This window comes from Erythrolamprus reginae, chromosome 3 (assembly GCF_031021105.1).
Source record: "Erythrolamprus reginae isolate rEryReg1 chromosome 3, rEryReg1.hap1, whole genome shotgun sequence".
NCBI classification, from domain to species: Eukaryota; Metazoa; Chordata; class Lepidosauria; order Squamata; family Dipsadidae; genus Erythrolamprus; species Erythrolamprus reginae.
Window position 1 is genome coordinate 146,299,435 of NC_091952.1, and position 25,686 is coordinate 146,325,120.

A 25,686-nucleotide genomic window follows, 5' to 3' on the forward strand; every position below is an offset into this window, starting at 1 on the left:
ATCCAGCCCGTAAACACTCAGCTCCATTCAGTTGTTATTACTATTTATTATTTATTAGATTTATATGCCGCCCCTCTCTGCAGACTCTGACTCCACCCCAATGCAAAGGATTATGAAGTCATTAAAAGACCAAAAAAAAAAAGATTAAACAATCTATAATTATTGAGCTAATTAAATCTACTTGAATGGCATGACAAGCAAATATATAGTTGTCTAAAAATCATACCCAACAGGCATTCATCAATAATTCTTTATCAAATTGAAAGAAGGTATAAAGTGAGCTGCTACAGTATTAATTCCTGTACTTATCAACATTTTGCTAATGACTTTGATGAAGAAGTGGGATACTTATCAGATCTGCAAATTACACAAAATGGAATAATTTAGTTAGAAATGGGAATCTCAGTCAACTGTGGCCAAAAAGAGAAATGTCATTGTATTCTGTATCAGCAGTAATCAACAAAAGTTATCACTCCTTTATTGACAGCCTGCCTCTATTCAGGATTACTACATCTATAATTGGGTGAATACTACCACTCCCTGTTTCAGTAAATCTTCCCAAAGGATCATTAAATAAGGATAAATATTCTACTGAATGGTTAAAAATCATCAAAACACCAAATGGAGCTTTAAATGAATTTTCTTTATTAACAGTTTTAGTATTTATTTGTACATCATTCTTAGTGCATTCTTTCAAATAAAATTATCAAACTATACAAAAATTATGGTTAAAAATTTGGTGACAAAGAGGGCAGTATCCCTCAGTGGTAAGAAATATGGAAACTCAATAATTTATAATTTCTCCAAAGCTGTGAGAATCCAAAGAAATCTCTTTATTATTTTTATTTTAAAAAGCTGCAAAAATATAAATTGTAAATTACTGTAATTAGCAGCTACAAGATCCTTTAAAACTGGAACTTGATTGACTGTGAAAAATGTATAGAAAAAAAGATGATGATGAATCAATACATAAATAAAGTGCTGGAGGTCTTAAAAAACCACTTTCATCACAGCAAAAAAAGAACAGAAGCACAACATCCCATTATGCAAGTATATTTATGCTTACAGCAAAATGGAATATGTACAACTATCTGTGACTGCAACTCAGTTTTCTACGGTCATTACGCACATAGGTTATCTTGCAAATGCTTGGATGGCAAGGAAGAGGAAGAAGTAGAAGGAACAGGAACAAGAGCTGTGAATTGGCTATTTACAGAGGCTGAGAGCTGAGAGCATAGCAAGAGCAGCTTTTACTGCAGCAAAGTCAGACGGAATTTTGTTAGAAAAAGAAAGAGAAAAAAAACTATCACCTTTTCAAAACATTACTTAGTCTTGTTAAGAGTTCCCTGTATATTAAAGGAATTTTATTCCTGCTATTGTTTTGGCCTATGTTAGATTGCAAGTTTAAACATCTGAATCGGAAACCAATCGGAAACACCTGTGTTTGGCAGTAGGAAGGTATGGTAAAATAGTTTTTACAATTTATGTGTAAATGTGATTCAACAGATACCCTGTCCAGTCCAGAACCTCTTATCAAAAATGAATAAAAATCCCACTGTTTCAATAGTTTTCTTTGTAAGTCTGTTGCAAGGGCTGTGGAACCACCATTTCACTTGTATTTTTTTTTTAAACAAAGAAATGAATTCATTTGGGTTCCCATGTTATCATAGTTTCACACATGTTGTTCATTGGAAAATTCAGGTACCCACAAAGACAAGAAGTGGGTCAAAGATCTATGCAGCCCTTCTATGGGAAATTTGCCCTTTTATTGCATATCGTCAGGAAAACCAACACGGGCGGCCTAATTCCAAAAGCATAAGCACCAGAATAGAATTAGTGTAAACTAAAACACCTTTGAATTCTTTCTATTGAAGTAACTCTATTTCTGAGAAATTATTGTGCTCACGGGTTGCAGATAAAGAGAACCAGCTCTCTCTTATTGACTCCCTGTGTGTGAAGTATTTGGCTCTAGAGTGTCTTTTTCTGCCTTACTACTTTCAACAGGCAACTGCCCTTGGGTTATAGAAGGACTGGAACAAGTCTTCCTCAAAGAAATATCCTGGGTCTCCATGGTGAAGAGGTTGGCTTCGATTCTTTCCAGGTCATCTGTCCCAGCCTTTATCTTTGCACATAAGAGGTTGATATATGTCTCATATCGATTTTTCTGCAGAGACCATTAAAATAGAATAAAACGTTTTTATTTGGCCCAAAATTATTTAGGAGATGTGCAATAAAAAACAGTAAAGTGGCATGAATTATGCAAATCACAAGTACGGTATATTTATGTCTTTTACAGCTGAGAATTATTCCTGATTCCTTTAGAGAAAATGTGGTAAATCCTGAAAGGACATAATTTCCTTTTTCAATTAGGAAATAATTTTTGCTTAATCATAGAATAGAGTACATTATGAATGTGTATATGTATTGCTTTTTTTTGTATAGTATAATGTTTTGTTTGTTTGTTTTTCTTTTGTTTTTAAAGTTTATAAATGAATAAAAAATATTTTTTAAAAAATAAGTAAATTATGATGCTCAGTTGTCAGATGCTTTTGCGCATGCCAAAAAATTCATCAAGTTAATTAGTTCCACTGGCAGCTATCATTTGCCATCTATGGTAGGAGATAAAAGACTCACCTCAAATATTAAGTAATGTTCCTTCAATCGATATTCTTCAGCCTCTTTTGACTTCAGGCATTTCACTACTGGATGAAGTTTATGTTCAGTTAATTCATCTGTAATTTGCCTCATTTTATTCTCATGGGACTGTAGCTGGTCTTCCTGATAGAGAAAAAAATGTCAACTCATCCCCTCTGTAGAATAAAACTATTTTACTTTAAGAAATATGAGTTCAAAAATGATATTGCAAAATGTATCATCCTTCTTGCTGCTTTCAAATTATATAGCATGCATAGCGTAGTGTAGCATAGTTATCTTAGGCAGGTTATAAGTATTTTAAATAAAAAAGTGGCATAAGTCACATAAGATATGGAAAGAAACTCCCCTTAGGCAATATTTCAGCTACCTGCCTCCTGCCTTCATCACAAAACAGATCAGCCAAGGCATATGAATAGGGAGCAGAAGTGACTTGTCTTCTTTAATCTGAGTTTGGGACCTTCCATGATTTGTGGTGCAAATCCTGTTCTTGCAAAGAAATGCATGTTTCATTTAGTGCTTGCCTCAATTCCAGGCCATCCTATGTACCGTTTTACCTGACAGAGTTTAGTTGATGAAGATGGCAAAAGAGGCCGGCAGAACTTCTTCATGGAGCAAATAGCAGCTGGAAATGCAGGGGCAGAAAAAATGGCAGCTACCAAGTTTATTCTCAGGATCCATGACAGCATTTCTCCTTTACTTCTATGGAAAGCAGAAATGGTCAGAAACATAGGGGAAGGGGAAAGCTATAATTGCTTTGTGCTTTATGGATATAATTATAAATATATTTGTCTGGATAATTTTTGGAAGCTGACAATTATGTTGAGATTTATATATATATTTTCTTTTAATGTTGAAGAAGATGGATTCCCAATGTTTACAATCCAGGATCTTTATAGATTAGATCTGCTTCTTCATTATATGTAACAATTAGTCTTTGTCTCTCTACATGGGGCTACCTTTGAAGAGTGTTTGGAAATCGTCCAAAATGCAGCCACGTGAGCGGTTATGGGCCTCCCATATTTCACCATCACTCCCTGGACTGCACTGGCTGCCGATTAGTTTCCAGACACAATTCAAAGTGTTGGTTATGACTCTACAAAGCCCTACATGGCATTGGGCTAGATTACCTCCAAGACCGCCTTCTGCTGCATGAATCCCAGCGCCCGGTCAGTTCCCACAGAGTCGGGCTCCTCAGGGTCCCATCAATTAGACAATGTCGTTTGGCAGGGCCCAGGGGAAGAGCCTTCTCTGTGGGGGGCCCGGCCCTCTGGAATCAGCTCCCTCCAGAGATTCGCACTGCCCCCACCCTCCTTGCCTTCTGAAAAAGTTTAAAGACCTATTTATGTCGCTAGGCCTGGGGCCATTACATCCTAAACCCCCTGACCAAATGAGTGTTTTAGTGTATTTATGGAGTGAATGGTGATGAATGTTCTTTAAATTATATTGGAGTTTTTAAGTTCCTTTAGTCATATTAATTGGATCTTTTGAGATGTATACTGTTTTGTACTTTTTGATATGTTGTGAGCTGCCCAGAGTCCTCCGAGAGGGGCGGCGTACAAATCCAATCAATCAATCAATCAATCAATCAATCAATGTTTTCATTTTATTCAATATTTATAGAGTAGTCCTAAATTGCTTCTATGATACTATAGAACTGTCTTGTTTTCAGATAATGGCTTCTAATGCTAATTACATAGTAATTGTAGGAGACGACTAGGCTGAACCTGAGGGAGAGGTCAAACATGTCATATGTCATGAGTCCCAGCACCCAGATCTAAACCCAGTCCAACTTGAATTACTTTCTTATCTCCCACTCATTTCCCTTGACTGCTAGCTGGTCAGATTCTTGTAGAGAGCTTCAGCTTGCAATAAATCTTTATACTCATTGAACTGCCTGAATATCTTGATTTCCCTAGAGCTTGGTAGTCATTTATTCATTGAAATTTCATTTATTGAATGATAAGATCTGATGATAATGTCAATTGTAATAAGAATCTCAATGTGATCATGAGACTGCTATATTAAAAGAGCACTTATAACCGAGGAGACACAATCCATGGATCTCAACCCACATTTTTGAGGTCCCAGATGCCAAGATCATGCCATTCAAATTTACAAACGAATTAATGGTTGTCAAGATTGTTCAGTTTTTCATTAACCTTAAAACTGAAATAGATGAGTTAAGCTTCTGCTAGGCTGAATATGCCCTATTTTCCCCTTTAATTCCCCAATTTCTAAGACGATGTCATCAGATCCCCAAGAATCTTTGGAAGGTGTAAAAATATAATCTCAAATAAGTCACTCCAAATTCTAACAATCCTGCCTAATGTTTCCTATGGTACTTACGGAGCTTGGAAGAGAAACACTCTCCAGTCTGCTGTCTTCAATTTCAACACATTGGATTTTTTGCTATAATCCGAGGCTTTTGTGGCTAAGGCATGATGAATGCGAATAGCATTCTTTAGATCTACTTCAGAAAGATCTTTATCAGGTTTATATTCATCCTGTGTCAAAAAAGAAACAACAGTTCATCCATAACTCTTTGGAAATGATCCTTTACATCTGCTGACATTTCTCCAGATTTTCCTTTAAAAGGTTTGAGAATCCAATCCAATGAAGACCATAAAAGAAACAGGAAAGAGCAGAATCAGATGGCAGTCAAGAGAGGAATGCATAAAGACTGAAGAGATGTCTGGGATCCAATAAAGAAAGGAATTGAGTTTTGAGTACTCTTCCAGCAATCAATTTTTTTGGATTTATTTCAAATTATAAATATAAAGCGTGTGAGTTCTTTTATAAATTTTGTATATGCGGCCTTGGGACTGTTGTTGACAAGTGCTCTGAGGATTACCCAGAAAGTAAGCTTACAAGGCACATAGCTATCACAAGGTATGTTCGTGAGGGAAATTGGTATTACTATCGTGTCGTGGGAAGCCAGTGGAAGAGAACAAGCAGTGCCAGGGGTCAGTAGATCATCAACTGGCATTGTGGTGAAAGTTAGAGATGAGCGTCCTCATTCCGTTTCCCTCCAAGTGCGAAGTGCACACTGTAATACGCTACCTGAATGCTTAGGTGATGGATGCCCAAGATGCTTACTGAAGCACACAAAACTGACAGAGTCAGTGCCGCCCAAGAATTTCTTGACCATTTTGAGATTGAAGGTGAGGCTTTTCTGAACTGTATAGTGACAGGAGATGAAATTTGGGCTTATCATCATACTCCAGAGAGCAAACGTCAGTCAATGCAGTGGTGCCATACCCATTCTCCTGCAGCCAAAAAATTTAAAACTCAATCGTCGAGAAAAATCTTGGGCAACCATCACACACAAATCTTCTGAACAAAACTCTGAGGTCCCTTTTCTGCCATCTTTGCACTGAAGCATTATAGTACTACTCAGTAATGGGCAGCCAAAAATTTTACTGCCACACTGTGGGTATGGCTTATTTTGTGGGTGTGGCTTGATGGTCATGTGGCCAGGTGGGAGTGGCTTGAATGATCATCATTGTTCAAGTGAACTGTTAAGTCCTCGACTTACAACCTCACCAGTGTTGCTCACTGGGATGACAATTTGCTTTGCGTTTCCTGAGTCGCCGCCCACCTCAAGCTCGGTAGCTAGGCGAACGGGTGCCCATCAACTGCTGAGAAAAGAGGAGGGAGGAAAAGGGCGCCCCACAACTCCTGCTGGTGCTGGTCTTCCTGCTGCTTTCCGAGGAGGAGGAGGACCAGGGGTTGTTGTTTAAAAATATGAGAAAGGCCAGGGAGAATTACAAGGTTCTTATTGTTGCACAACACCTTTTCATCCCAGCTGCAGGCGGAGCAAAGGCTTTGCGAGGGGAAAAAGACTACAGCCCAGACTGCTTTGGCACAGCACGGTTCTCCTTTTTCCCCCTGCTGTTGCTGCTGCCTTCTGTGCTCCTCACTTTTTTCCTCTATCCTGGCCTTGGATGAAGTTCTCTCTCTCCTGCCCTGCTCCCCTCTAGCCTCACATGCCACCTCCCAGCCTGAGGTGCAAGCAGAAGGCGTGGGTGGAAGTGGTGCTGGTGGCATTCCTGTTTCTGGTGGTCTGAGGCCAGGAAGGAGGAAAGAGGAAAAAAGTGAGGAGTGCAGATGGAAGCAGCAGCAGCAGGGGGGGGAAAGGAGAGCTGCAGTCTTTTCCCCCTCATGAAGCCCTTGCTCCGTCCGCAGCTGAGATGATAAAGCTTTGATGCAGATCGGCTCTCCTTTTTCCCCCTGCTACTATGCACTCCTTGCTTTTTTCCTCTTTCTTCCTTCCTGGCATCGGGAGGTGGCCATGTGAGGCTGGAGGGGAGCCACGAAGGAGAGACGGAAGCTCATCCAAAGCCAGGAAGGAGGAAAGAGGAAAAAAGCAAGGAGCACAGAAACAACAGGAGCAGCAAGGAAAAAAAGAACTGAGCCAAGACCGGTAATCCAGGAAGTGACTGCCGCCGGTCAGCTGGAGCTGTGCATGCAGCTTCATTTCCGCTGGTGGAACGGCATTCCACCCCATCCTGCCTACTGCCCACCCCTGGTACTACTACTATCCCAATATGTTGTTCATGTTCCTTGTTTTTACTGCTACATTATTTCCCTAGCTTTTTTTTGCTTTCCACTTCTGTTTGGAAATGAGAGGTGTCAAGTATTTGGAAAATGTCCTGTCCTGTCAATGGAAATAGCAACTATCTCCTTGCTCACTTGCTGTAGAAAAACCAGTTTCTGAATTTTAATCAGCGAGTTATATGCATGGAGGTAAACAAACAATAAATGGGAAAATTATATGGTACAAAAATTAAAGGCGAGTAGCAACATTTGTTATAATATAAATAAATAGAAATTCATTACTTTAAATGTTCTTACTCAAGCTAAATAAATGCAGGCACATATTGCCAGTTGAGGACAGAAAACTTTCAAATTATGTATTCTGATTATATAATGAAAAACATTCCTGGGGAAAGTATGATTTGTTCCTGTACTGCCTAATTTCACATAATTGCTTAAAAAGAGTTATTTCCTGCATAATTTGCACACTGTCTCCATGAAAAATTGCCTTCAAATACATTGGTTAATATCTTTTGCTTTAAATTTTTCTAATATATATTTGCACTTTGTATTACTTAATTTTATTGCAGATTATTTTGTGCAAATTGTTTTATTGCTCATCTGTGTACTACATCAGTGGTTCCAAAGGAATACTAATATATTACCGAAATAAATAAAATAAAATAAAAAAATAAAATGATTCATTCATGATTTAAATGAGAGGAAAGAACATCCCGGTCCTGCTGGGGAGAGGCAGATATGGCGGGTGCCACGGAACTAGCCGTTCCAGGGGAAGGAGGAATCGCTGCTTAACAGCGATCCCTTGTTCCGGTTCCGTGAGCTCAACCCAGGGTACTGGTGATGAGTGTAATTCTGGCCCTGGGCTCAGGTTGCTGCTACTCAATGCCAGGTTGGTGGTAAATAAAGCTCTCCTCATCCGGGATTTGATCCTGGATGAGGAGGCCGACCTGGCATGTGTGACTGAGACCTGGCTGGGCCCAGAGGGAGGAGTTCCTCTCTCTGAAATTTGCCCAGCTGGGTTTCAGGTATGGCATCAACCGCGACCCCAGGGGAGGGGGGGAGGAGTGGCTATTATAGCCAGGGAGAGCCTGTGCCTATGTAGACTCGTTGCTCCAGAGATTGCGGGTTGTGAGTCCCTCCTTGTGAAGTTGGACTTAGGGGTTCAGATGGGCTTGTTGCTCACGTACCTGCCTCCCAGCTGTGTGTCAACAGCCCTGCCTGTGCTGCTCGAGGAGGTAGCCGGGCTGGCAGTGGGATTCCCGAGACTTATAGTCTTGGGGGATCTTAACCTGCCATCGCTCGTCGAAACCTCTGGGTTAGCGCAGGAGTTCATGACAGCCATGGACCTTACTCAAGTAGTACAGGGTCTGACTCACGAGGGGGGACATGCACCCGACATGGTATTCCTCTCTGAGCAATTGAGTAGTAATAGGGTCAGAGATGGTTTTATGATTAGGCAGTGGGAACCAAATATCAGAGGGACCAGATGCTGGGAAGCACTATTGGCAGCTCCCCAGAAATTGCTCCTAAGCCCCATAGCCATGCCAATTTTTTGGGAATATCATTATCAGCCTGTAACCTCAATTGTGATGGACAGGCCCACCCGATTGGTATTGTTGCAGCAATGATCATTAGCCAAGCCATCTGGCTTTTGAAATTGGAACATGAACTTTTGTCTTTGAGTACCCTTCTTTTCCTTTGGTTCACAAAGCGAAATCTTTTGTTGATTCCAGACAAACTATTTTGCAAACCTGTGAATTTCCAGAGCCATTGTTTAAAGCTAGATTTTGTAGGTTTCTTTCTATATTACATTTCTCCTAATATCAATCCATTAAGCAATTTAGATTTAATAGAAATCCTTGCAGGGGTGGGTTCCTCTTACCTTCCTACCAGTGTGCTGCGTGTGCATAGTGATGTTTCGCATGCGCACATCCCCAAGTGCAATTTTGCTTCTGTGCATGCGCAGGAGTAGGATTTTCCTTCTGCACATGTTCAGAGAGCAAAAAAAATCAGCGAAAATTAAGGGAAAAAAGATGGTAGCATGCACGGACCAGGAAAGACAACACCGGAGTCGTCATGCCAAAATTGTGTAATTAGAGGGCCACTACCGGAGTGGTGCACTGGACCACACTGGTAGGAACCCACCTCTGAATCCCTGCCTTAAGAAAATATCATTCCGTGGTAAAAGGAGTTTATAAACCATCCTTACTTTTTGCAAATACAGTATGGTCCCTTTAAGGACAGCATAAAATTTCTTCCATCCCCTTCGTCCTCTTGGAGCTGAAAAAGATAAATATTTTCCATAACTACAGGAAAGAGGGACACACAACTAATGCAGAATATCATCAAATAACCAGAATCTGTAAAGACAAAGTCAGAAAAGCAAAGGCTCAGAATGAACAAAGACTTGCAACAAAAGATAATTTAAAAAGTTTCTTCCCGCATATAAATAACAGGAAACAATCAGTCCAATAAAGAGAGAAGACGGCAAGGAAGTTAAGCAGAGCTACTTAATAGTGTTGGGCGAACTTCAGGAAGTTTGGGCTCAGCGAACTCACCTGAACTTTACCCAAACCCGAACCCAGACAGCAGCAGCGCTTTTAAAAAAGTTTTTTAAAGGTTTGGGTAAAGTTCGGGTTCGGCGTGAAGTTCGGGCAAAGTTTGGGTTCGGCATTCGGCCGAACACTGCGAAACGCCACCGCCCAGGAGGAGAGTGGGGAATCCCATCATGGGATTTCCCACCTCCTTTTGCTTGCAGCACTGTAAGCAAAAGGAGGTGGGAAATCCCACAAGGGGATTCCAGGGGTGGGGCTTTGACGTCACGGAGACTCCTTCATCCCCATTTCGGCCGGCCAGGAAGTAGTCTCCGTGACGTCAAAGCCCTGACCCTGGATTCCCCTCATGGGATTTCCCAGCTCCTTTTGCTTGCAGCTCAGCAAGCAAAAGGAGGTGGTAAATCCCACGATGGGATTCCCCACTGTCCTCCCAGGAGGCGGCGTTTTGCAGTGTTCGGCCAAACGCCGAACCTGAACCCAAACTTTACCCGAACTTTTAAAAAAGTTCGGGTTTGGGTTCGGCATGAACCCAAACTTTGCAGGTTTGGTTCACCCAACACTACTGCTTAACTCATTATTTACATTGGTCTGCAAACATAACTGTAAAAGACAAATTAGAAATAAAAGTTAAAATAAGCAAAACAAATGGTAAGAGAACACCTGTCTGATTTTGATGAATACAAATCACTGGGACCTGACAAATTACATGAGTCAAATTAATTAATTAAATAAATAGATAATACATGCCAGAGTTCTAAAGGAGCTGGCAGATGTCATCATAGAATCACTGTACCACATCTTTCAAAAATCCTGGAGCTACCGTGGAACTACCAGAGGACTAGAAAAGAGCTGATTTGGTTCTCATCTTCAAAAAGGGGGGGGGGGAACGAAAAATAAAACCAGGAAACTACAGACCAATGACCCTAACATCAATACTCAGAAAGATACTGGAAAAGATAATTAAAAAAACAGATCTGCCAACTTCTAGAAACTAGTAAAATAATAACTAGCAGTCAGCACAGGGCTGTTAAAAACAGATCATGCCAAACCAATCTTATTTCATTCTTCATCATAGAGATTAAATTAGCAGAGCAGTGAAATACTGTGGGCATAATATACTTAGACTTCAGCAAGGCATTCAACTAAGTAGACCACAACCTACTTTTTGGTAAGCTAGAAAAATATGGGATAGACAGCATCAGCAACAGAGGGATTTGTAACTGGTTGACAAAGCATACTCAGCGAGTCATCCTTTATGGTACTACATCTATATGGAGGGAAGTAAGCAGTGGGGTACCACAAGATTCTGTTTGAGGCCCAGTATTCTTCAATATCTTCACAAATGACTTAGATGAGGGAATAGAAGGGGAACTCATCAAATTTGCAGATAATTTTAAGTTGGCAGAAATAGTCAAGAACCCAGCTCAGGATCCAGTAATGGGTTACAAATCCCATTGCTACCAGTTTATGGGTGTGTTCACACATGTGCATCACACTTCTGCATATGCGCAGAAGCATCCTGGGCAGGTAGGCGACTCCCACTGCCAATGGTTCATGGAGCCAGGCAGTACTGGTAGCAACCCACTGCTTTCAGGATCCAAAAAATCTTGACAGATTGAACACTGGGTTCTATCCAAATGAAATGTAATGTGGAGAAAAGCAAGGTTTAACACTTGGGCAGGAAAAACCAAAGGTACAACTACAGTTAGGCAAAACATGGCAGTAGTCCATAATGGGTCTATGTTTACATGGAGGAAAATAAGCAGGGGAGTACCACAAAGTTCCGTCTTAGGTCTAGTACTCTTCAATATTTTCATAAATGAGTTATTAGAGAATAAAAGGGGAATTTACCAAATTTGCAGATGATACTAAGCTAACATCTAGAAATGTGATGGCAAACCTATGGCATGCTTACCACCTTGGAGGGCACGTGAGACTTTGCCCTGTGTCACCTTTGGCCTTGGGAAAGGCTGTTATGCTCCCTGAAGCCAAACAAATTGCCCAACAGACAAACTGGAAGTTCCGAAAAACTCACTTCCGTTTTGCTGTTGTACTGTGTTTTGCACTTCTGAGTGTTCAGGGAAGCTTTCTGAAGCATCGAAGTGCAAAAAACAGCACAATGGGCAAACCGGAAGTGCGTTTTCCATATTTTCGGTTTGCCTGTTATGCTGTTTTTGCACTTTCCCAAACTTCCAGTTAGTCCATTAGGGTATTTTTTTTCATGTACCAGCCTTACACAGTAAGGGGTTTTTGCATGCATGTGGGGGGGGGGGGGAAGGAAATGGGTTTGCTAACACACCCACACACTCCCTCTTGGCACACGAACCAAAAAAGTTCGCCATCACTGCCCTAGAAGATAGGCTGAAGTTCCAGATGAATTATAAAAGACTTGAACACTGGGTCTTATCTACCATGTTTTCCCCAAAATAAGACATCCCTGATAATAAGCCCAATTGTGCTTTTGAGTACAAGGCGATAAGGCTAAGCGCTTATTTCAAGGTGCAAAAAACTATAAGACAGTGTCTTATTTTTGGGGAAACATGGTAACAAAATGAAATTCAGTGTAGCGAAAGTAAAGCCTTACACTTAGGCAAGAAAAACAAAAGGACACATATAGATTGGGTGAAACATGGCTTAATGGCAGTAACTCTGAGAGGGATCTTGGTGTTTAGTGAACAACCAGCTAAATATGCGCCAGCAATGTACAGTAGCAGACAAAACAGTCAATGCAATCCTAAATTGCATTAACAGAGGGATACAATCAAGATCAAGTGAGGTACTACTATCACTCTATAAAACCTTAGTAAGACCACACCTAAAAAATAGTAAACAGCTCCTGAACTCTAAGCTGTTTCTGCATAGATTGCTGATAACATTTTTTTAAAATTACATGCATTTCCTTGCTTTCCCTTTGAAACAAAACACATTAATATAAAGTAAAAGCAAAAGCATTGGGTTCCCTTTTGAAGCAACAATTGAATTACAATTTGGGCACATGAAACAGGTTTTAAAACAATCATAATAAAAATTATTGATTATGTGGTGGTACATTGACAATGGAAGTTATAAGCTATCAACACACAAGAATGGTAACCATTTCATTTGTTGTGATTGGCTTAGAATCTTGTGTAAACCTAGTCATTGTAGCTCATTAAAAACATGATTAAAAATGGACTTAATGTGACATATGAAACTAGGATTTTAAAATCCTTTTGGTCTGAACTTAACCGAAAGGAAAGGTAGTTGAATCTGATAGTTGCTGGAGTAATATAAAATGAGGAGATGGATATGTGCAAAGCTGTGAAATAATTAATAACAGCCGCAAAATTAATTAATGGCAAAGATTACTTATTCTGTTTTTAGTTGCACTGACAGTTATAAATGCACCATAGACTCAAATTATTTCATCATAACAATCTTGTCCTGATCTCATCCTCCTCAGTTAAGACTTACTTCTCTTTCCATCCATGTCAGCATGGGTTTTCCGAGTGAGGATGCCATGCTTGTAGGTAACAGCATTCTGGGCCTGGGGAGCATCCAGGAAAGGGTTACTGCCATCAACTATCCTTGTGAGTTTCTTTGCACTGGCACCAAATTTATCATCTACCAATTCTGATAATGACTTCCTGAGTTCATCTTCATCACTTTGATACCAGACAAAAAGAATAAAAAAATTAAACTAAAGCATAGAAATTTTGGCGGGGGAGATGCCACGCAGTATTTAGAAAAACTGAAAAGACATCAGTAAGTTATTGTGGATATTGCTCTAATGCTCTATAGAAATATTCCTTTTTATTTTTAATTTTTATTAATTTATAATATAAAATAAAAAAGACAAAAACTAATAATAGGAAAAGTAAGTGAGGAGAAAGGGAAGAGAAAAGTGTAGACAAGAAGGGAAAAAGAAAAAAAAGGCACTGACTTTTCACTCCCTTTGATGCAGTAGAATAAGAAATAACGTCAAACCTCAACTTTTACATAATAGTATAAACTAGCCACTTCTATAATAACAAATCTATCTAATTGGTAAAAACTAAAATCAAAGTTTCATTTCTTTTTCTACTTCAAGCCAGAAACAGTTTCCCAAGAGAAACAAAGTACTTGTGTTTTTTTTCCTTTTCTTTTATCAAGGCAGTCGGTTTAGCCATCTCTGCTAATTCTATCAACTTTTGCAGCTATTCATCCATTGTGGGGATTAAAGCATCCTTCCATTTTTGTGCATAAAATAATCCGGTTGCCATCAACATATATAACATCAAAGTTCCAACCCTACCCCCAAGTCTTTTAATATAAAAGTTATTTTGGTTATAAGTTGAGGTGGCCAAGTGGTGGAGCTCTTGCCTCACAATCAGGAGGTTGTGAGTTCGATCCTAGCTTGAGGCAGATGTAGGATATTCTGCTTGGGCAGGAGGTTGGACTAGATGACGTGCAAGCTACCTTCCAACTCTATTAATCTGTTAATATAGAAATATTCCAGACAGCAGCATCAGAAAGTGGCCCATATGAAAATAAAGGGAATGGAGGTGATAATCTCAATTTGTCTGCATACTGGCTAAATTTGAAGCTCAAAAACAGAGGAAACTATAGCTGGACCACAAAATTCACTTTCTTTTCCAAATGGAGAAGAGTGTCATCTTCGGAGCTAGCTTCTGCCACACCTATCGGTAAATTTTCAAGGTGAAACCAGTAGAGGGTTTCAATTACTGTTGCTATCTGTTTGCTATTGGGAGTACGAATGTGTGTGGGGGGAACTTCTGGGCATGCGCATAGACTTTCAGGTGAACTGGTAGCCGGGATGAACTGGTAGCAATTCACCCCTGGATGCAACTTCATATATCCTGTGCAAATGGATGAAGATGGGGAAAGTTCTTTAGATTCAGTGAAATCTTTAACCAAAATGGAACATGTCAGGTTATTTTTATGGCTCTCCAAATGAAAAAGGATCCCTCCCCAAAGTGACCTGATTTGAATATGGATCATCCTGAATCATCACGATTTCTTCAATTCTACTTTGTGCCACTATAGTTAAAGCAAATAACTGCAGTGGTTAAGTGAATCATGGGATCATTAAGCAAGTTTAATTTTCCTTATTAACTTTGTTTTTCAGAAGCCAGCTTGGAAAGTTGCAAATAGCAATCACACATTCCTGGGGCACTGCAACTATCCTAAACACGTGCTGGTTGCCAAGTGCCCGAATTCTGACCACATAACCATTTGGATGCTGCAAAGGTCATACATGCAAGGACTTGTTGTAAATACCTTTTGCAGTACTACCGTAACTCTTCTCCTTTTCATTTCTAAATGAAGTTATAAATCAAGGATGACCTCCACAGTACAGCACTCCAAAAAATGTGAGGAGGGGACTAATAGAATTGACAGGTCCCTGAGTAGCTCTAGAGAAGGAGCAGTGCAGCTAAATAGCACCCCCAACCAGGGCAAGGGAGGAGAAACTGTTGTACAGTGATCCCCCGCTCGTTGCGAGGGTTCCGTTCCAGGACCCCCCGCAACGAGCGGGTTTTCGCAACATAGCGCTGCGGAAGTAAAAACACCATCTGCGCATGTGCAGATGGTGTTTTTACTCCCGCAGCGCTAGCGAGGAGCCGAAGATTGGGGGCGGCGCGGCTGTTTTAAAACGTCACCGCCGGCATGGGGGGCTTCCTAGCAGCCCCCCAAACCCGGGTTGGGGGTCCGGGGGGTGCTGGCAAGCCCCCCATGCCGGCGGCAACATTTTAAAACAGCTGCGCCGCCCCCAATCTTCGGCTCCTCGCTAGCGAGCAGGCAGGCGGCGGACAAGCCGTTCGCTGGCGCTGGCTCTCGCCGCTTTCGAGCTGAGTCCTGGAGCGAATTCGCTTCAGGACTCAGCTCAAAAGCGCCGAGAGCCAGCGCCAGCGAACGGCTTCTCCGCGCTGGCTCTCGCCGCTTTCGAGCTGAGTCCTGGAGCGAATTCGCTTCAGGACTCAGCTCAAAAGCGCCGACAGCCAGCGCCAGCGAACGGCTTCTCCGCGCTGGCTCTCGCCGCTTTCGAGCTGAGTCCTGGAGCGAATTCGCTTCAGGACTCAGCTCAAAAGCGCCGACAGCCAGCGCCAGCGAACGGCTTCTCCGCGCTGGCTCTCGCCGCTTTCGAGCTGAGTCCTGGAGCGAATTCGCTTCAGGACTCAGCTCAAAAGCGCCGACAGCCAGCGCCAGCGAACGGCTTCTCCGCGCTGGCTCTCGCCGCTTTCGAGCTGAGTCCTGGAGCGAATTCGCTTCAGGACTCAGCTCAAAAGCGCCGAGAGCCAGCGCCAGCGAACGGCTTCTCCGCGCTGGCTCTCGCCGCTTTCGAGCTGAGTCCTGGAGCGAATTCGCTTCAGGACTCAGCTCAAAAGCGCCGACAGCCAGCGCCAGCGAACGGCTTCTCCGCGCTGGCTCTCGCCGCTTTCGAGCTGAGTCCTGGAGCGAATTCGCTTCAGGACTCAGCTCAAAAGCACCGACAGCCAGCGCCAGCGAACGGCTTCTCCGCGCTGGCTCTCGCCGCTTTCGAGCTGAGTCCTGGAGCGAATTCGCTTCAGGACTCAGCTCAAAAGCGCCGACAGCCAGCGCCAGCGAACGGCTTCTCCGCGCTGGCTCTCGCCGCTTTCGAGCTGAGTCCTGGAGCGAATTCGCTTGAAAGCGGCGAGAATGAACGGCGTGGGCGGGCGAAGGGCGGGCGGCAGCGAGGAGTTTGCGTGGGCGGTGGGGAAACTCCTTGCTGATGCCCGCTGCTCGCCCTCCCGCCAGCAAGAGGGGGAAGACCCAGGGAAGCCGCCCAGCAGCTGATCTGCCGGGCGCCATCTACGCATGCGTGCCCATAGAAAAAAAGGGCACACATGCGCAGATGGTGTTTTGACTTCTGGGTTGAAAAATCGCAAATTACCCTGTTCGCAATGGTCGGGGACGCAATAACCGGGGTATTACTGTATATGAAAGGGAACACAGTAGTACCTCTATCGAAGAATGCCTCTACTTAAGAACTTTTCTAGATAAGAACCGGGTATTCAGGATTTTTTTGCCTCTTCTTAAGAACCATTTTCTACTTAAGAACCCGAGCCCGGAAAAATTTCCCAGGAAATTCGAGAGCGGCATGAAGGCCTGACCAGTTTCCTGTCATTCCCTCTTTAATCCCGGCCATCTCGGGCTTTTCGGGGCTGCCAGAGGAGCCTTTCAGTGGCGCTTAAGGAGGCTTTGGCAGTACAGTAGGCATGTTGAGTAGGCATGCCAGGGTGATCATGTGACTGAGTGGGTGTGGCCAACTCAACATCAGTCATCACACTCTGCCCAGGCTCCTGGCCACTTGCCTCAAAGCAGGAGTGGGATTCAGCCAGTTCGGACCGGTTTGGGCTAATCCCACCACTGGCTGGCCCTGCTCCTGCCCATTTTTTGGCGCATTTTGAAGTCTACAAGTCTTAAAGTTGCCAAGGTTGGATACCCCTAAGCTAGATGTTCTGATGTTTTTCAAATTTGGCAACTTTTAAGATGTGTAGACTTTAACTTCCAGAATGCTATCCGGGCAATTCTTCAAGTTCACACATTTTAGGATTGCAAATTAGAAAAACCCTGTCAAAAATGGGCAAATTAAGATCCTTTTTAGGGATCTGTGCTTTGGTCTCCTTTTTGTAACCAAAAAAACAAACAAACAAACAATTACAATTTATCCTGAACAGCATATCTATGAAGCAAGACTCTAATAGAAACATGCTTTATTCATAAAAGTATAGAAAGATATCTAAGAATAACTAATTTCCCCACCTTCATCGACCATAATTTATGAGAAGAAGTTCACAATGATCTCAACAGAAGTTTTCCTCAGCTCTGTTTTGTCTGAACATGCAATATCTATTCTCTGTCATAATTGCGGCCCTAAAAATAGACACAAAGTTCTCCCAATCACAATAATTGTCCTTCATTCTCTTTATTTGTAGTATGGGACCCTAAAAATAGATACAAAGTTCTCATCTGTCCTCTTCTCTTTATTTATATTCTGGAATAGTCAGATAATGAGGAAAAGCTGAGCAGGAGAGGTACACGGACAGAAATTATTATTGATCTGATTTATCCTAGAACGGTTATCACTGGAAAAAAGGGACTTCTACACTGATACTTAAGATCCCTTCTCTACCCCACCCGATTAATTTTTTGGGGGGAGGGTGTCCCTTGGTTTTCCTCTCTCCTTTCTGTTGTGGTTAGCTCTGGCCCACCTCCTGCCCCAAGGAACGTGGAGGTGGATGTAGGGAAAACAGCCACATGCCACAGGCCTGTTTTGCTCCCAACAGAGTCTGCCAGTGAAGTATCCTCTGACGAAGGAAGTGTGGGTGTTATGGAAGAGGGGGGCTTGGCTGACAGCCCAGGAGGAGATCAATCTTTCTTATCTTCCTTATCTTCCTTGGATTCAGAGGAGGAATGTATGACTGATCCATGTACGCGTAGAGTTATGCATAGGAGAGAACAACTGAAGAAATATTACAGGAGATAAGAGAGGCCACCTGTGTTTGGGTGGGGCTCCAGTAATTAGAGCTGCTGATAAAAATAGCAGCGTGCTGGCTTGGCCATTGTGGAGGATTATCTGATCGTAGTTTTGTCAAGACCGTGGATTGTTGTATTCAAGACTGCGTGCGGAATTCCTGGACTCTGGATTATACTTCATTGTGAGTGTTTATCACTGTTTGGAGAACGTTAGTGGACTCAATTTCCCAGTTACTGGGTTAGAAACTGGTTTGCATTTAAACTGTGCATTGTTTGTACAAGAAATCCCTTTGAAGTTTAAAAGGGAGTTTTTCTTCTCTTCTGTTGATAAAGAACATTTCTTTTGCATTCAATCGTGTGTGTGTGTGTCTTCTTGGACTAATTACCCTGTAATTGTGGGTGGTTGGCACACGCCGGCAGAACACCTTTCCTTGATTTCTTTCCAAAGAGTCTGCCTGTTGTCCAACTAAATATGCTAGAGACAGATGTGTGTTTTAAAGCACAACCTGTTTTGGGAAGAAAGGTACTAATATGAGGAAAAGGTCCAAGTGGATGGAAGGATTTTTAACCCTTTTCCAAGCTTATTTTCCCAGAATTGGTTTTAAAACTGGACGCAAAGAAAGAAGCAAGGGACTTTAAGAAGACACCATTATGGCAATTCAAGTTTTTGATGTTTTCTTGTTTTCCTTATTTTCAAATCTTGGCTTTAAATAAACCCAAAGACATTACATTTGTTCAACATAATCTACATATGGGGTATGGTTTTGCTATTGTCCAGGTATTACTTGCTTAGTAGTGTGATTATATATTATTTCAACCATATATTATGGTTGTGTAATAATCCAAATTCAGAAGGGGGAATATGCTTTGGAATGAAGGCTCACTTTGTGTTTACCTGCAAATGTTTAAAAGATTTGTGCAGGGGGACAGCAAAAAGAACAATGGATGTGAGGTATTGAGAGGTCTAAAGTATATGCCCACACAAATTATAAATTCCCCTTCCCCTTTCAAATCCAGATTGTTGTACAGCTTGAAGAGGGATAATTGAAGATTTGAAATCTTCATTTTTTTGCTTGTTTTTCGGCCTTTTTTCAGGCCGTTTTTCAGTACTAGTAAATAAATAGAGAGTGAAATTATACCTTGTTGAGGCCATTGACTCAATTTCCCTCTCTATTTATTTACTACTATTGAACATACAAAACAGTCCAGAAAATGGCCCCCAAAAGGCCCAAACTGGCCCAAAACTGGCTGGGAAATGGGCGAAAAAACGGGTGGGAATGGGACCAGCCAATGGTGGGATTAGCTAGTTCACTTAACTGGGCAGAATTTTAACATTTAATGGGCCTGTATAAGCGCGCTAGTGTGCCTACCATTCCTGTCTAAAGTCCCCATGTATTTTGTAAAACATCTTGTACTCAAAAACATGCTTGTATATATGCATATTAATATTTGTACTTTGTTTGTATTCCTATACATGCTTGACAAATAAATAAATAAAATAAATAAAATGTCAAGATGTGTGTACTGTTTCTATCTGGAACAAAATCCATATATCAATACTTTTGTAGGGGTTACAGTCACCAGACAATATAATATATATATATATATATATATATATATATATATATATATATATATATATATATATATATATATATATATATATATATATATTTATATATTTTTATATATATATAAAAAACAATTACTTACATTGCCCATTCAAGTTTTTCATTTTTTATGGAGTTATACAGGGTCTGAAACAAGAACATAATATTATCAGAATATTTTCTGAGTACAGTGATACCTTGTCTTACGAACTTAATTCGTTCCATTACCAGGTTTGTAAGTAGAAAGTTCATAAGATGAAACAATGTTTTCCATAAGAATCAATGGAAAAGCAAATAATGCTTGCAAACCCATTAGGAAAATCCAAACTTTAAGGCTTTTAAAAAAGCGGTGGGCGGACAAAGTGAAGGCTAACGGAGTGGAGACGGACAGCGAGGAGAATCGAGGAATGGAGGTCCTAACAAAGGCTAACATCACCCCAAATTGCTACCAAAATCACCCCTTCAGACACCTCCTATGCCACCCCAAATCGCTCCCCAAATCACCCCTCCAGACGCTTCCTACGCCGCCCCAAATCTCTCCCAAAATCACCCCTCCAAAAGCTTTTTATGCCACCCCAAATTGCTCCCAAAATCACCACTCCAGATGCTTCCTATGCTTTACAGCCCTCTTTGAGCAGTTTAAAATGTCAGCATATTGCCCCCAACAATCTGGATCCTCATTTTAGTGACTATGGGAAGATGGAAGGCTGAATCGACCATGAGCTGGTAAGGATTGAATTCCTGGCTATGGGCCATTATATGACAAAGTGCAGTTAGAAATTAGTATATAATTGGAGAACATAGACATTTGGCAGTTGCATCATATTCTAATACTTTATGTTATCTCTTTTCAGAAGGTAACAGAAGATGCATCAGTTTGAATATGAACAGCTTCCTATTTATACAAAATAAGTGCTTTAATAAAAAATTTGTAGCACCCTTATATCTTTAGTTATAACCACCCAAGCTCCCTGCTCCCAATTCTGAAGGTCTATAAAGCAAAAACCGCACCTGTGCTAACATATGGTGCGGAATTGTGGGGCCTGTTAAAGGCTGCACCACTAGAACAAAACCAAGCATGCTTTCTAAGAACCATCTTGGGGACCGACAGAAATACATCCGCAGCAGCAGTAAGAGCTGAAACTGGCATCCATTCCATCTACAGTTTAACAGTTATTAAAGTCTTCAACTATTGGTGGAGGATTCTCCCAATGGAACCTGACAGACTCCCAAAAATGTGCTTAGAAGAACAGATGGGCACACCCAAACCCACTACATGGGTCAACCAGCTCTCTCAAAGCACCCTATATCTCGGTTTCTCAATGCAACACCTGCTTTCAGCTGGACATCAGGCCAAGGAAATATTTAAACAAAGAGTTTTAGATGTTAATGCACAAATTGATATGGAGGTACTTTCTAAGTGCAGGTCACTGAAATGGTTAGCCAAGAACAAAAGAGCCTTTCAACTAGAAAAATATCTGACAATGGGTCTGACCCAATACCATAGAACAGCACTCACTAGAGCAAGATTTGAGCAGTTAGATTCTATGGTTAGATACGGACGATTCCACCAAGTACCATATTTTGAGAGAACATGCATTTGCGGTGCACCAGAAATAGAAGACATTGCACATATGCTACTCAATTGTAAACTATACTCTTCAGTAAGACCTCAGTATTTACAGCCCCTACTTGACAAAATCATACACTGGGACTGTAATAAACAATTATCATTTTTTCTTCAGGGTACAAATATATATGTAGTTTCTAGAACCGCTAAGTTTATAGTCAGGGCTGTACAGATGAGAATACGTTTTATAGAACATATTGGGGTGGCATGCAAAGGAGATGAACTTACTTAAGAATATTTTATATCAGTATCTTAGTTTTGTTTAATATAATCCTTTGCACGAGTTATATTCTCATGTTTTACTACTCAATTTTAGCTTATTATACTGCATTTTAACTTATTATTTATTCAAATTCCCTCTATTTTAGCCAACTTTACTGTATTTTAACCAGTCACAGTTTTATGATGACCGATGTGGTCCTTTTTCTTGCTTTGATATGGTCGATTGACTAATCAAATAAAGTTGATATTTTCAGGTGGTTTTCAAGAAATAGAAGGCTTTAACATGAAAGAAGTCTGAATTCAGTATGTTCTATATTTGTAAGCTGAACTAGTATAACATTTTTTCTGATTATTTGCATTGAGTTTCATCAATCTGAAGGTCTCTCGATGACCTATAATTTCCATAATCTCCAAGCATCATGTCCATTAATTATGTAAACTGAATGATATGAATTACAGTGCAAGACATTTGTAGAACAGGGTGGCAAAGACTGATATAGACAGTATCTTAAGAATGAAAATGAGAATTTGTAAGCACAGCATGTAAACAGTGGTAGCTTATATGTAGCGTGAGTAGGGTCTCGGCTTCAGACTCCTGGCCTTTTCTCAACCACAATGACTCATTTGGGGGCATAGCATTACCTTTAACAGATCCTTTGCAAAATCTTTCCCATCATTTAATCCATCCAGATTTGCTGTAAACTGTTGGCAGGACATCTTTTTCCCAATATTCTATAATGCAGAAGAGCAGATCACTGGACACCGTTTTTCAAAAAACCATAATGTTTTAAATACTATACAAAATATATAAATATTCAAATAAATGAGGCAGATATTTCCTATATAGCAATATTTCTCTAGAGTTCAGGTCCAAAATGCAGCAGAATGAAAAAGAAAGAAAAATAACAGAGTCATTTTAGAAACAGCCATCTTTTAAGTGAATCAGGTTTGCATGTGAACATGAAGTGAACTAAAAGATTCTTGTCTGGATTCTAGCCCTGAAAACTTCCCAGAGAAATAAGAAAAAGCATTCCTTACTGTAATCTCACTGGCCTCTTTCATCTAGTACTGCATTACGGGGCTCCAAGTTCTTAACTGATAAACCAGAAGGTAGAGGAGAGGCAGTGACCTAAGCCATTTCAAACAGTTGCATTCCTTGTTCACATATTGCTGAGATGTTCCTATAATATATCTAGAATATTTCTTTATGCTAGATATGTTAAATATTTTACATTAGGGCTTAAAAATATTCAGATCAGGGAATAACTTCAAACATACTTCCCAAATTAATTTAACGAATAGAAAATTACCCAATACATTCTTCTAATGATTTTGATGATTAAAACATTGCTTTGCATGCACAGAAGCTGCATTTTTCATTTATGTAGAAATCTGAATTGTATTGAGCTGACAGTGATTCAATTGAGATACAGTATATAAATTGGATCAATTTTCTAAATAATTCACACAACTGACTGATTTTCAGAATTTTCACACAACCATAATTCATAGATTAGTGCAGAGTATAGGTATACCAGGGCTACATGGTGGCTCAGTGGCTAAGACCCTGGACTTGTCAATCAGAAAAGTTGGCAGTTCGAATCCCTAGTGCCACGTAATGGAGTGAGCTCCTGTTACTTGCCCCAGCTTCTGCTAACCTAGCAGTTTGAAAGCATGTAAAAATGCAGGTAGAAAAATAGGGACCATCTTGGTGGGAAGGTAACAGCGTTCTGTGCACCTTCAGCATTTAGTCATGCTGATCACATGACCACGGAATCATCATCAGACAGCACTGGCTCTTCAGCTTAGAAACAGTCCCCTAGAAGCTGAGGGCATTGTTGGGTGTGATGCCGGAACAATCATGGGAACCCTAATCTTAGGAGGCAGTTGTGGCTTATGAAATCTGAGCAAATGCCAGAGGCGGCCTCCAGGAAACATTGTGGAACATGTTGAAATGGGGTGCTATGGAGGAAACTACAAGTTCTCACTTAATTATGGTAATTAGGACCAGAATTCCCATCAAATGAAGTGAGACAACACATCATTCCCATTCCTTAATGATGGCAATCCCAGCAATCCTGGTTACCATCAATAAGCCAGTATTGCAGGATCTTAAGTGAAGATTTCATGTGACTGGGATTTGCCACTCCTTGCTGGCTTCCAATAAAGTCAATGGCAGCTTACTAGCAGGTGACAAGTAGGTGACTGCTATGGAGTGCACCCAGGTGGGAGGGTGCTGTGATGCAAGTACAGATGGGTGGATAGGTACATGTTTCAGCATTACTGTGAGCATGTGAGAAGGGGTGCCAGGGCATGTGGCTGGGCAGGCAAAAGGTATGTGCTTTGGCTTGGCATGAGCAAGGCCCATGTGCTATGGAGTACAAGTTCCTATGGAGAGGGATGCTGCAGGCAGATAAACACTATGGAATTTCAGATCCCAGGATTTCTTACTCGGCAGTAGGATTCCACGAGAGAAAAGGGGGCAGCAATTTATAGGAGTGGCTTGAAATCTTCCCTGCTGGCTTTGCCTTTGCTTGGAAAGTCAGCAAGGAAGATTGCAAATGACCATCATGTGACTGAGACTATAACTGTTGTGAATGCAAAATGGTCACCAAGTGTCCAAATTGTGATTATGTGTCCATTGGAGTGCTGCAGCAGCAGGAGTATCAAGGATGAGTCATAAGTGCCAGTGTTCAGCACTGTTGTAACATTGAATGAATTGGCTGGGCTGCTAAGGTGCCTGTGTTTTCATGTGCATGTGCGGAAACAAAAATCCGCACCAAAACACAGGCGCACCTTAGCCACCTCTGTGCTTATTCCTTAAGAACCATGCAAGTATGTTATCTGAAATAACTAAAAGGAAAATACAGACTAGAAACAAGAAATATAGCCAGAGTAAGATTTTTTATGGTCATGAGAATATCCCAAGATTTCAGGTATTGCATTTTGTCCCTTCTTTTCTTCATATTGTTTTATCTGCTTGTTATTTACACATCTACAGCAAAATGTATTTTAGAATGCGTTCAATTGTTGTTCAAAATGTTCAATTGTTTCTTCTAATTGCCTGCCTGCCTTCTAGATTTCAGAAGAAATTTACAAATCTGTAAACTTCCAAATTGTTTCATGAGATGGCAGCACTGTCCTATCTTTGTCTGTGCTTGGAAGTGAACTGGGTCAGTTCATAACGAATGTGAGACCACCAGAGAATCTGAGGCCCGTAAGGTAGATTGGGAAATTGAAAAACATACAGGACAGAAGTATAACGATATACCACAGCTGTGCTGCTACCAAGTAAACTGCATGAATTTGCAGGAGGTAAATTTGACTAGTGTGTGTCTTTACCTTTTTTATTTAAGGCGATCTCAGCCAGGAATAAACAGAACATGCACAGAATAGGGTTTGCTTCATCAGAATCCAGAACAGAATCTGAAAAGCCTTATACGCAGTTGTGGAATTAAAATAAATATTTATAAATTTACCTGGGAGATTGTTGGTGTGTGTGAGTGAATATCCTTTCTAAACTTTTTTTTTAATAAATTAGATGCACACCCAAGCACTTATTGTTTTAAGTGGCACATTTTTGCACCTCCATATTGCAGCTTTTTGTGACCAAATAACGGTGCATCACCAGATGTGGTCAACATTGGAAGAAGCTGTAAGATGAAAATAATGCCTGCACTGTTTCAGACAAGTAGGTCAGTATGCAAAGAATCTTTTTTAAAACTTAAAAAAGACCCACCAGGTGGTTACTTCCAAGATAAGATACCCTTCCACTCTTTAGGGCTCTTACACAAATTTATCTCCTGTGAAACAGAAAAAACTGCTAATGGAAATGTTACAGGTATGTGGTGAAGGATTGAGTCTAACAAAAGTACCATATGAAGAGATATGCGTTCATTTTTATAGCCTCAGTGTCAAGACTGATTCACACTTTTACTTACATTTTTTCTTTGCTCTCAGCTTGACACTAATGGGGTTG

General features: G+C 40.9%; 1 protein-coding gene across 2 annotated transcripts in view; it reads right to left on the minus strand.

Annotated features, from left to right (window-relative positions):
* Positions 1–622: 622 nt before the first annotated feature.
* Positions 623–25,686, minus strand: part of PSD2 (pleckstrin and Sec7 domain containing 2) — a 91,444-nt gene continuing 66,380 nt past the window's right edge. For both annotated transcript variants that reach the window (XR_011558658.1, XM_070746958.1), the window contains exons 8-15: positions 22,350–22,439; positions 19,959–20,002; positions 13,221–13,411; positions 9,422–9,492; positions 5,002–5,159; positions 3,210–3,354; positions 2,635–2,778; positions 623–2,164 (exon numbers count right to left, since the gene is read on the minus strand). Coding sequence is in view for 1 of the 2 variants with exons in the window: in XM_070746958.1 (XP_070603059.1) it covers positions 1,937–2,164; positions 2,635–2,778; positions 3,210–3,354; positions 5,002–5,159; positions 9,422–9,492; positions 13,221–13,411; positions 19,959–20,002; positions 22,350–22,439 (1,071 nt within the window). In the remaining variant the exon portion in view is untranslated. The remainder of the gene's footprint in view (positions 2,165–2,634; positions 2,779–3,209; positions 3,355–5,001; positions 5,160–9,421; positions 9,493–13,220; positions 13,412–19,958; positions 20,003–22,349; positions 22,440–25,686) is intronic.